General features: G+C 64.1%; 1 protein-coding gene across 5 annotated transcripts in view; it reads right to left on the reverse strand.

Annotated features, from left to right (window-relative positions):
- Positions 1 to 9,474, reverse strand: part of CCDC187 (coiled-coil domain containing 187) — a 54,390-nt gene extending 44,916 nt beyond the window's left edge. For 3 of the 5 annotated variants that reach the window (XM_070518348.1, XM_070518349.1, XM_070518345.1), the window contains exons 1-2: positions 8,480 to 9,474; positions 1,215 to 1,720 (exon numbers count right to left, since the gene is read on the reverse strand). In XM_070518348.1, coding sequence (XP_070374449.1) covers positions 1,215 to 1,680 — 466 coding nt within the window. In that variant the 5' untranslated portion in view covers positions 1,681 to 1,720; positions 8,480 to 9,474. Of the gene's footprint in view, positions 1 to 1,214; positions 1,721 to 7,462; positions 8,295 to 8,479 lie in introns of those variants that run through there. The other 2 variants (XM_070518346.1, XM_070518347.1) reach the window with 2 other exon arrangements.
- Positions 9,475 to 10,376: the final 902 nt, after the last annotated feature.

Below are 10,376 nucleotides of genomic sequence, written 5' to 3' on the forward strand. Positions count from 1 at the left end.
GTGCCCTCGAGCTGGGCCCACGCTGTCGGATCCCGCAGCACAGGAAGGGGATGTCACAGCAGGTGCCTAAGGTCTTGTTTTGCGAAGAGAAGTAATGACTTAGAGGGACGCACCCCGAAGTGCTGACCGGGGCAGTTTGGGGGAGCGAGGCACACAGGGAGGAGTGCCCACTTTGTGTCATTCTTCATGCTTTCCAGATGCGCTACAAGAAAGCGGCAGTGCCACCTCCTCTAAGAAAGAGTCTCAGAAGGACGGGTCCTGTGGGACTCCACTCCTGTGAGGGCCCTCGAGGAGCCAACCCACAGAGACAGGAGGTGGGGTGCTGGCGCCGGGGCTGGGGGAGGGGAGGGGGTGAGTGTTCAGTGGGCACAGAGCTTCAGTCTGAGATGAGAAAGTCCTGGAGATGATGGTGGTGACGGCTGCACAACAATGAGAACGTGCTTAATGCCACTGAGCTGTGCAGTTAAAAGTGGTTAAAATGGTAAAATTTATGTGATGTGTGTTTGCCACAATTTAAAAAAACAGAAGAGTGTATCTTAAGAATAATAAAAAACGAAACCCCTCTCCTGTCCCATGGAGAAAGCTAGGCAGCCGCACGGAGATAAAGCCACACGGCTGCACCTCAACCGCATCCAGCACGGAGATGGTGGCCATGTCTTTAAATCTCCACCCTCGCCGGGGCCTGGCAGCCACGCCCCAGGGCCGGGCCACGCCTGGTCCTGAGGACCTTGCAAATCCCCTGCGGGTTTTACAGGGTTCCTGAGCCAAGTCCTCACACACCTGATCGCACCACTTGCCCCCCCGAGCCCCCTCCCCCAGGGCTGCGGACTCCAGGCCCAGGGGACCGGGTCCCTTCCACGCCTCCAGGCACGCCCTGTGGACACCCTGCCTCCATCCCAGCATCCCTCTTCTTTCCATCAGCCTCCCCAGCCTGTCTCTGTGTCCATCCGTGAATCAATTCTTCCTCGTGCTTAAGCCCAGCTGGGACACACCTCCCGGGAGGACCCTAAGCCCCATGCGGCTTCCAGGCTGTGAGCCCCTCTTGGGGCCTCGGGGGCACACTGCGCTCACCTACCCAGTTGGCCACCAGCCCGGGCGGGTCCACTCAGGCGCCCAGCACGGCCTGGCCTGCAGCAGCCCAATCCTACCGGCTCTCCACCCTCCCCGCGGCATCACCGCCCGCCTGCCCCTCACTGGGGAAACCTGCCACTGACCTGGGTAGGCCGGGGCTGGAGGGGCGTTCGTCAGTTTTCGAACTTTCCTCCGGGGGGCTGGCGTGGAGCTTTTGCAGAGGTGTGAGGTGCTGGAGAGTGTCCAGGTGCCAAGGGAGGCACAGCTCGCCTGCCCCCGCACCTGGGCCCGGATCTTGTCCCTCAGCTGCTCTAGCCGTGGGTTGCTCTCCCTGGGCTGCCGCCGGGGCCCCAGCACCTGGGGGGGCCTCTCCTTCCAGTGCCTGTGGGGAGGTGTGCAGGACCCATGGCCCCCAGAGGAGCCAGAGAGACGGCCGGATGACACTGAGCTGTCCCCATCGTTGTCTCCCTCGCCAGCTGACCACACCAGGTGGCTACAGGCCTTTCCCTGGGGGCCCAGCTCCTCGATGTAGTCAGACCAGGTCAAGTGGGGAGCTCCCCACAGGGCGCTTGGCTGCTGGGAAGGCCTGGGCCACCTCAGGGCAGCCATGAAGTGGTCCTTGGCCGCAGGTGGACAGAGCCTGCCTTCCCTTGGGAGAGAGAAGCAGATACAGCTGGTCAGGGGTGGAGAACGGGCAGTGCTGAGCAGAACGCCTCACACTGTGTCCCCACTGTCCCCGGCACCCCCTGCTCCCGGTCCTTCCTGTCTCGGAACACCCACAGACTGAGAAAGGCCTGGGGGACCGACACATGCCCCCGAGCGTGACAGTGCCAGGACATTCTCTCTTGGATCCCAACCTCACCCCTTCCACGATCAGCCCGATTTACAGATGGGGAAACTGAGGCTGAGGAAGGCCCACAGCAGAAGCACCCTGGCCCCAAGTCCTGCTTCTTCACACTCACTCGGTGCCCTCCAGGGGAGACGTGCCATCTCCCAGCATGCTGACAAGCCCCTAAGTCACAAACAGTACCTGGGCCTGGCGCTGGCCTTCCTGATGGTCGGTTTCCCTGGGCCCCCGAGGGAGAAGGGGCACTGCCTCTGGCTATCTTTAGGGAGGGGCCGGATCATTTCGCGAAGGCCGGACGGGTTGACATGGCCACAGGCCGGGGAGCAAGGGCGGAGCCAGGGGAGCTCCCAGTCCCCCCGTGCCCTGGGGTCAGATGGAGCTTTCACAGGGCAGCCTTGTGGTCTGCAGCCCAGCGCCCATCCCTGCCCACGTGGGCAGGCAGGCTGCTGCCCGGCTACAGATGCCAGCCTGTCCCGGTCCCCGGCCTGCAGTGGACGCCCTCAGGACATTCATGGGAACTGGGTGGGTACGGTGGGCTGCCCGGCCCTGGGCTGATGGCCTGGGGGGCCTTCCTAATGAGCTGCCTCTCAGCGGGGTGGGACAGAGTTCCGGGTGGCCCCATGACAGCATAATAACCCTGTGTCACTCAGCGACAGAGAGCCGAGGCCTTCAATTCCTGCTGGGGCTCTAGGTCGTGAGCCATCCCAGTCCTCCCAGGGTGCCAGGGCCAGCGGCTGCTGTGCACGGTGAGTGAGCTGGCCAGGGTGGGGGTCAGGCTCGGGCTGGGGCCAGAGTAGGGTTGCAGTGAGGGAGGGGCTGGGAGTGAGGGGTGGGGCTCCCAGGGTCAGCGTTAGAGGCAGGGGCAGGGGCAGCCTGGGAGCCTGGGTGCAGGAGAGAGGCGCCAGCACGAGGCATGTCCCCAGCAGCTGGACGAGGGGCTGAGTGCTCCAGCCTTGAGGCCAACATGAAAACATCAGCCACCTCTCTTGAGGCCCCGGCCCTCTGGCCTCTTGGGGCTCGTCAGGGGAAGCGCACTGGCTTCCCAGCTCTCGCTGGCACATGCTCAGGACCCCTCTTGCACATGGAAATAGTTCTATAGATGCCCGAGTGCCTGGACCCCAGGCCTGCTTCTCCACCCCTGCACTCCTGGGAGAGCACCCCAGCCCCATCCGCCCCCAGTGGGCTTCCTGTCACCCCGACGATCCTGACAGGGCAGCGTGGAGGGGAGGACGTGGGCTCTGTGGTCAGCTGGCCCTGGGCTCTGCATGGTCCCCCCAGGTGAGAGCTGGACCCCAGCTGCAGCATATCCTTGGGCAGCCAGAGACCCTGCCCCACCCGCCTCTGGGTAACGTGAGCATCCGCTGAGTTCACTCCGCGGTCGGGGAGCGGCCTAGCTGGTCAGGGACACTCGCTGGTTTTAGCAACTGCCCTGAAGGCATTCCACCAGAGCGGCCCCAGAGAAAAGGGGCTCTGCAGCAGAAGACCCTAATTCCAGGCAGCACGGAGAACAGAGGGCCACCCTCGAGGCCACTCGGAAGAACCTGTCCTGGGAACCAGGACGCCTGGAGACGCTGCTGTCTCCGTGGGGCAGGGCACAGGGCACACAGCCCCATGACGAGCCACCAGCAGGAGGAAGGAGTCACCCTGGGGACAGGCCCTGCCTGGAATATGAGGTGCCGTCCCCTCCACCCCACCCAACCTCCCCTATAGTCGGGATGAGAGGAAGCACACGTGTGCCTCAGAGAATAGGGCAGCAGGACCCCAAATCCAGGCTCCAGCCCCAGGGCCCAGGACCACACCTGCCAGTCCAGACAGATGATATACCTACGCGGGCAGGTCCCCCCTCCAGCAGCACCATGGTGGCCATCTGGCTCTGCCTCATCAGCCTGGCCAGGAGTCCCACGCTGCCCAGCTCGACTGCAACACTGAGGACATGGCGCGGCAAGGCTGCAATGGAGCAGCTCCCACCCGTGTGTTTGCGTGTGGTCGGCCGTCCCAGAGAGCTGGCCTGGGGCCACACAGGGGAGCCCCAGGGGCCCTTCCCGTGGCTGCGGGGCACAGCATGTTCCTGTGACGTGCTGGGTGTACACGTGGCCTGCAGACGGCTTCTGCTACACGGGGCGGGGGGAACAGCTCTTGGGGTGCTGCAGCAAGCCAGGGCGCATGTCATAAGGTGGTGACCATGGCATCTCCCACACCACCCGTAGAGACTGGACAACCGAGGGTACGCCCACAGACAGCCTGACCTCCTTCTGTTCCCAAAGAGCCTCCTTGCCCCGGGCAGGGTCCCCCAGCAGCCTTGATAAGAACAAAAGCCCACAGCCGCCACCTGGCCGAAGAACGGCCCTCGCTGTGGCCCCACCGCCCCCGGCCAGCCCCCGGCCCTTCGCATCAGTTGCGGTCCAGGGGACATTCTCCCAGCATCCTCCTGGACTCTCTGGCCCTGCTCCCGAAAGAGCAGAGGGAAAGGGTCATTCTGAGCAGAAGCAGGGGGAGCTGAGCGCTGAGAAGTTTCTCCCAGGGGAGGGGCGGCCTGGGGACCCTTTTCTGCCATTAGCAGGAATCAAGCTGTCCCCGGCGGTCAGTGGAGACTCTGACCTCTCCAGAAAGAAGGCCTGGAAATACGGCGGGCAGTCAGTTTAAATGCTCGACTGTTGATAAAAGCAAAGCCATGAAAACAAATGCGCGGTGAACTAGGAAACAAACCCGACAGGGCCCATGTCACCCTGTGAGTGTGACAAACTGCCAACTTCCTCCCTCTCCTCCCTGCCCTGCGGGGCCTTCCCGCAGTCCCTTCACGACTGAGGCTCCAGATGCAGCTCACACGGCCTCCCCCTGCCCAGACCCTGGCTGATGTCGCCCACAACTGCATGCCCTGCAGTAGCCCGTGCCTGCCCCAGGCTCTCGCACCCGCTGGGGCGACTGAGGCTCTGAGCTGGGCTGCAGCCCGGAGGCCGCGAGCAACAGCGTCAGCTCTCTCCCTGGGTCACAAACCGTCAGGCTCCAACAACGCCGCCACTGGGCAGAGGCACAGCCTGGGGTCGAGGAGCGTCCCCCCAGGTCAGGCCTGCGCTCGGCCCCAGCAGCATCTCAGCTCAGCCTGAGCCCCACGCAGGTCCAGCTGGAGGCTTGCCCCAGCTGGGGAAGCACATGCGGCTCCCGTCCTGACCCCTCCCTGGCTCGCGCCTGCCTGATGCCAGGTCCCCTCCCCTTGCTGTGTGAGTGGGGCCCCAGGGCCACTCCCAGCCATCTGCCTCCCCCCTGGGCCGGGACTGCTGGGGCAGGGGTGGCCTGGCATGCGGATGCTCATGGCTGTAAGAGCCCCCAGCGAGGCCGGACCTATGCAGAGCAGGGAAGGATTCATGTCACACCGTCCGGCTCCGTTCCACAGGCGCAGCACGGTCTCACGTCCAGGGTCCTGGCAGGGTCAGAAGCCGGAGAGTCTCCACAATAGGTGCCACCTCCAGGGCCCCAGGAAAGACAGTGGCCCCTATGGGTCCCCGGGGCCATGCTGAGCCACTGATGGGGTAGGAGGGTCACAGGGCTTCTTGGTGGGGGAAGGGCGGGTGTGAAGAGCCAACGGAGCAGCCCACGGCCCACTGTGGGCACACAGTGGACACAGTGATGGAGAGCCCCGGCTCCCAGACACACAGATGCCCGCTGGTGACCTCGGGTAGGTCACTGAGCCCTTGGGCATCAGTTTGCTCCTCAAGAAAGCTGGCAGAACACTAGCCCTCGCCTGGCAGGGTTCTTATAAGGGTCCAAAGACAACATAGAGTGCCCCCTGGGGGCCGGGCACACACTAGGTAAAGAAAACCAGGCACCTCTGTCCTCACGCAGCCCACTCAAGAGCCAAGACCGCCAGCCCAGGCCCTCATCTGCCGCCTGGGGCCGAGATGCACCTGCCAGTACAGCCCGAAACTGATGACTCACCAGGGCGGCAGTTTCTGGCCCTCACTGCCACCAGGGGCTGCCCCTGGCCTGGGGGCCAACTGTGCCCACACACCACACCACAGCCTGCTGCACTGTGAGGAGCACGCTGACGTTGCGGCCCGGGCTGGCGGGCGGCCTCGGGGCGGGGAGGGCTGCCTTCTGGAAGCTGGCAGGCTCTGCTCTAAGTGCCCACACTGTTTACCCCTCTCCGCCTCGTCACTAGCAGAGCCAGCCCTGAGCAGGCCTGGACAGGCTCAGGGACGGAGTCCGCAGACGGCAAGGAGAAAGGCCCGCCACCTCGCCACTGCCTCCAGGCCCCAGGGATGGAGACCACAGAGAACTCGGCAGCAACAACAGCTGGCACAGGCCTGGATGTTAGCATGGCTCCCAACGGCCACCTGCGCAGACCCAGCCCTGGGGAAGCAGCGGTCCCCATCGTGGACAGACCCAAACTGGCCCTGGACCCTGATCAGAGTCTCAGTTGCAACAGGCTGTGCCCGGCAGCCCCAGGCAGCAGGGCCAGAGAAAGGGCAGGGGCTGAAGGGTCCAAACGGAAGGCCTCCCGAGGCTGACCCAGGCTCTGTCACATCTGGGGAAATGACTGGCAGGTGGCAAGAGCACCTGCGCACAGTGGGTCCTACTGCACAAAGCACACGCATCCCCTCTGATACACACTGTGCACAGAGACACACACAACAAACACACAGACACACACAACAAACACACAGACACACACAACATACACAGACACACACAACATACACACACAACATACGCAGACACACAACCTACAGAGACACAACAGACACGGACAGACACACCCACACACAACCCACATGTAAAGATACACAACACACACACTAACAGACAACACATACACAACGCACATGCACAGACACACAACGTACACAGACACACAGACACACAACACACACATGGATACACAACAGACACATAACATATACACAGACATACAACATACATACACAAAATAGACACAAATACACACTGCCCTTCGCATGGGGGTCTGGTCAGGGCGGCACCCCAGTCTCTGCCGCCCGGCTGTGCTCCAGCAGACACAGCGTCTCCACCAGCTGCTCCCCAGGGAGGCCAACTGACACCCCGGGGCTGGTCGGGCCCCAAGGGGACTCAGGGCCACACAGAGGTGGCAGACGGAAGGGCAGGAACCAGGTGACACAACAGGTAGTGATTTGGGAGGACAGGTGGAGGTCAGGAGGAGGGTGCGGTTGAGGAAACCAGATGGAGGCGCTGACGGGGTGCTGAGGCAGAGATTAACACTGTGCACAGACGTGGACAAATGGCAGGGCGCGGAGCAGAGGGCTGCCCGCATCCCGCAGCCTCTGGGCCCCAGCGCTCACACAGCCCTCAGCTCAGCCACCAAGAACCAGAGGCAGTAGCCAAGTCAACCCACCAGCCCGCAGCCCCCCAGGGAGCCCTCAGACACTGTCCCCTCGTGCCAAGGAGAGACTCACAGCCACGCCAACAGAGAGGTCAGCAGGGAGCTCCCCCACCCCCAGGCCCACCCAAGCACAAGGCCCCAGGCCCCGCCACCTCCCTGTTCTCCCGGCCCCGCACCCCACACCCCTAGACCTGGTTGGCCTCCTCCAAGGCCAAGGTCAGCTTCGGCCACCAGAGCAGCCACTCAGCATTCTGGCCATGGAGAGCACCATCTCCTGAGCCGGCCACCCCTTGGGACACCTTGCCAGGGCCAGGTCTGTGCCCAGTGCGTTCCCCAGGCAACCTGGGGCTCCTGACCAAGCCCATGAGGAAGGCGCTGTCACCTTGCCCACGGTCACAACAACCAGAGCAGAGACCTGCCCTCGGCACCGGCTCCCCCAAGCCAGGAGCGCCCAGGATAGCACAGCAGCTATGGAGCCCGGCAACTCCAGGACAGGAACCTGCAGACATGGACAACCCCACCCTGGGGACCAAAACCATTCCCAAAGGCTCAGAACAGTCAATATGGGCCACGGCTTCTGGCGGGCACGGCTGTGGGTCTCCTTCCACCTGCCCTAGCTCACACTCCTCAACAGGAGCCTTCCAGCAGGATGGGACAGCCGAGGGGCCCAGGCCCTTTGCCCAAGGAGAGTTAGCTAGAGGGGGTCCATGCTGCGCTGGCCCCACTGTTGGACAACAGACTTGCCAGGTGTAACCAAACACAGAGTCAGCCATCAGCACCAATCAGGGCCTGGGACTGTGTTTATCACCATTTTACAGCAAGTGCGGGGAACTGAGCTCATTAGGTGACAATCTAGTGCCGCCCCACAGCAGGACCTAAGCCCAGGGGCAGGGCAGCCCAGTGGGTCTCACTCCCAGGGGCAGCCTAGCTTTGCCCTTAAGCAGGCCCCAAGCCCTCAGAGGGAGCCCCCAGACAGGAAGACCTCTCCCCAAGGAAGGAGAACAGAGGAGGGGTGGCTGGTCCTCACCTGGCCAGGTCCATGGAAGAAGGAAAGGCTGAGCCCCCTGCCTGCCCTGCGTGTACCCAACCCCCCCCATCCACCGGCCCTGTCCGCCTCCTGACCCCCCCTCTTCCCCTTCCCAGCCCCTCCCCCAGGTGCCTGGGGCAGATGGAACAGCGCTCAGCTAAAGCCCCTCCAGGGTACTCACCAGCTAGAAGGCTCCAGGCCTTTCCACCTGCCGAAAGGTGCCAGGCAGCAGCCATGGCTCAAAGGACACCTGCAAGCAGAACCCGGGGACCCGGGCACCCAGCTTCCAAGTACGCGGTTAGATCAGGCGGGAGGCCCGCCCTGACGTTGCCACAGAAACCTGGGCGTCCATCCGTGCGGGCTCCTCCTCCAGGCCGGCTCTGCGGAGCCTGAGGCACCAGCGCTACGCGCCAGGGGCCTCCCCTGCGCGCCCGGCGCCACCTGGGCGGGGGTGCACACACCTGGGGCTCTCCTCTCCGCTGAGCCCTAGGGCGCGGGCGCAGGGCAGCTAAGGGTCTCGGGGCACTGCCTAGACCCCGCCCCAGCTGGGGAGGGGGCAGTACGCGCCCGGCAAGCGAGGGGCGAGAGAAGGTCTCCAAGGGCTCGGTCCAGAGCCCCGCCCCACGAGTCACCGCGGCCGCCTCCCGCCCCCAGCCCGCTGCCCCTACTTTCTCTCTCCTTCCCAGGGAGCCCCCAGCAGCCCCCCGGGTCTCTGGCAGCGCAGCCTGGCGGCTAGGAACCAGGGTCCTGGAGGCGGACGGGGCCATCCGGTCCTTCTGAAACACGGTGCTGTTGGGGAGGGACACTAGGACAGTCCAGGTGGGCGGCGGCGGGAGGAGGCAGGAGGCAGAGCGGCGGCGAGGTCCGGAAGCGCCAAACTCAAAAGCCGCGAAGCCCCTCGCGTCCTGGGAACCCGCGTGGCAGCCTTGGCAGGGGACCGACCGGAGGGGCGCGGGGCATGTGGCGGCCGTCTGTGCCTGGACGCGCGCGCGGATCCTCGGGGCCCGGGTCGCTCGGCTTAGGATCTGTGCTCTTTCCCGTGGGCCTTGGACTAGTGTTTCAACTAGGGGAGCCGGTCAGTGTGTAGGGAGGGCGAGCTGCCCCCACCCCGCGCCCAGCTCCAAACGCGCGCCTGCAGGCGGGGGCGGGGCCCTGGGAGTCCTGGGGGCGGCTGCCGGCTGACGAAAATCGGGGGTCCTCCCAGCGCGATTTAGGTGGGCTGTGGGGCCCATGCCGGCAGGTGGCGCTCCGTCCCTGTCGTGGGCGGGGAGCCAGGGCCACCCCCCAACCCCCACCACCACGGGGTGCTGCGGAGAGGGGGAATCTTCCAAGACTTTGCTGTCCCTGCCACCACCCCACCCCCAGAAGTTGTGCCTTTCCCCCTTAAGAAACACTCTAGAAAGATTCTTTTGCCAAGAAACTCCTCTTGGAATTCATGAAATTAGATTTGAAAGCAGACTCAGATCAGCCTGGGCTGTTGAATACTCAGGAGCTTGTCCCGACCCTCCTGGAGATGGCAGTGGGGGGGCAGCAGCCCCTCCCCCCCTGGGGAGTTGCTGGACACTGTCCCAGGAGAGCTGGTGACCTGGCAAGGCTACCTCAGACCAGAGCCGGGCCCTCCAAGCAAGACCCTGCTGGAGGGGGCCTCCTCTCTGGGCCAGAGAGTCCGGAGAGAGGTGACCCCTGGAGTTGACAGGCATGATGCTGGAGCTCTGTACTCTGCGCACCTTCCTGGACCTGCCTCCGCCACCACGGCCAGGAGACATCCCAGACTAGGGCTATGTCTGGAGGCCAGGTGTCCAGCGTCCGAAAGTGGATGAGGTCAGGTGTGTGCTGGGCCTGGGGCACAGGTTGACTCTGTCCGTGGACGTCAGAGAAATGGGGAAGTTGTCCAGGCCCAAGGGCTGAGCACGAGGGCTGGAGCCTGGAAGAAGGAGCCAAAATTCCTCCCTGAGAGTTTCTGGAACATCCTTCCCAACCCCAAATCAGCGAAAAAAGGCCCCAGCACCCCCAGGGGGCAGCAGCACGTCCACTGTCCAGAATCAGCCATCCGGTCCCCACGCCTCCGGGCGGACACA

Source organism: Equus asinus, chromosome 10 (assembly GCF_041296235.1).
Source record: "Equus asinus isolate D_3611 breed Donkey chromosome 10, EquAss-T2T_v2, whole genome shotgun sequence".
Lineage (NCBI taxonomy): Eukaryota > Metazoa > Chordata > Mammalia > Perissodactyla > Equidae > Equus > Equus asinus.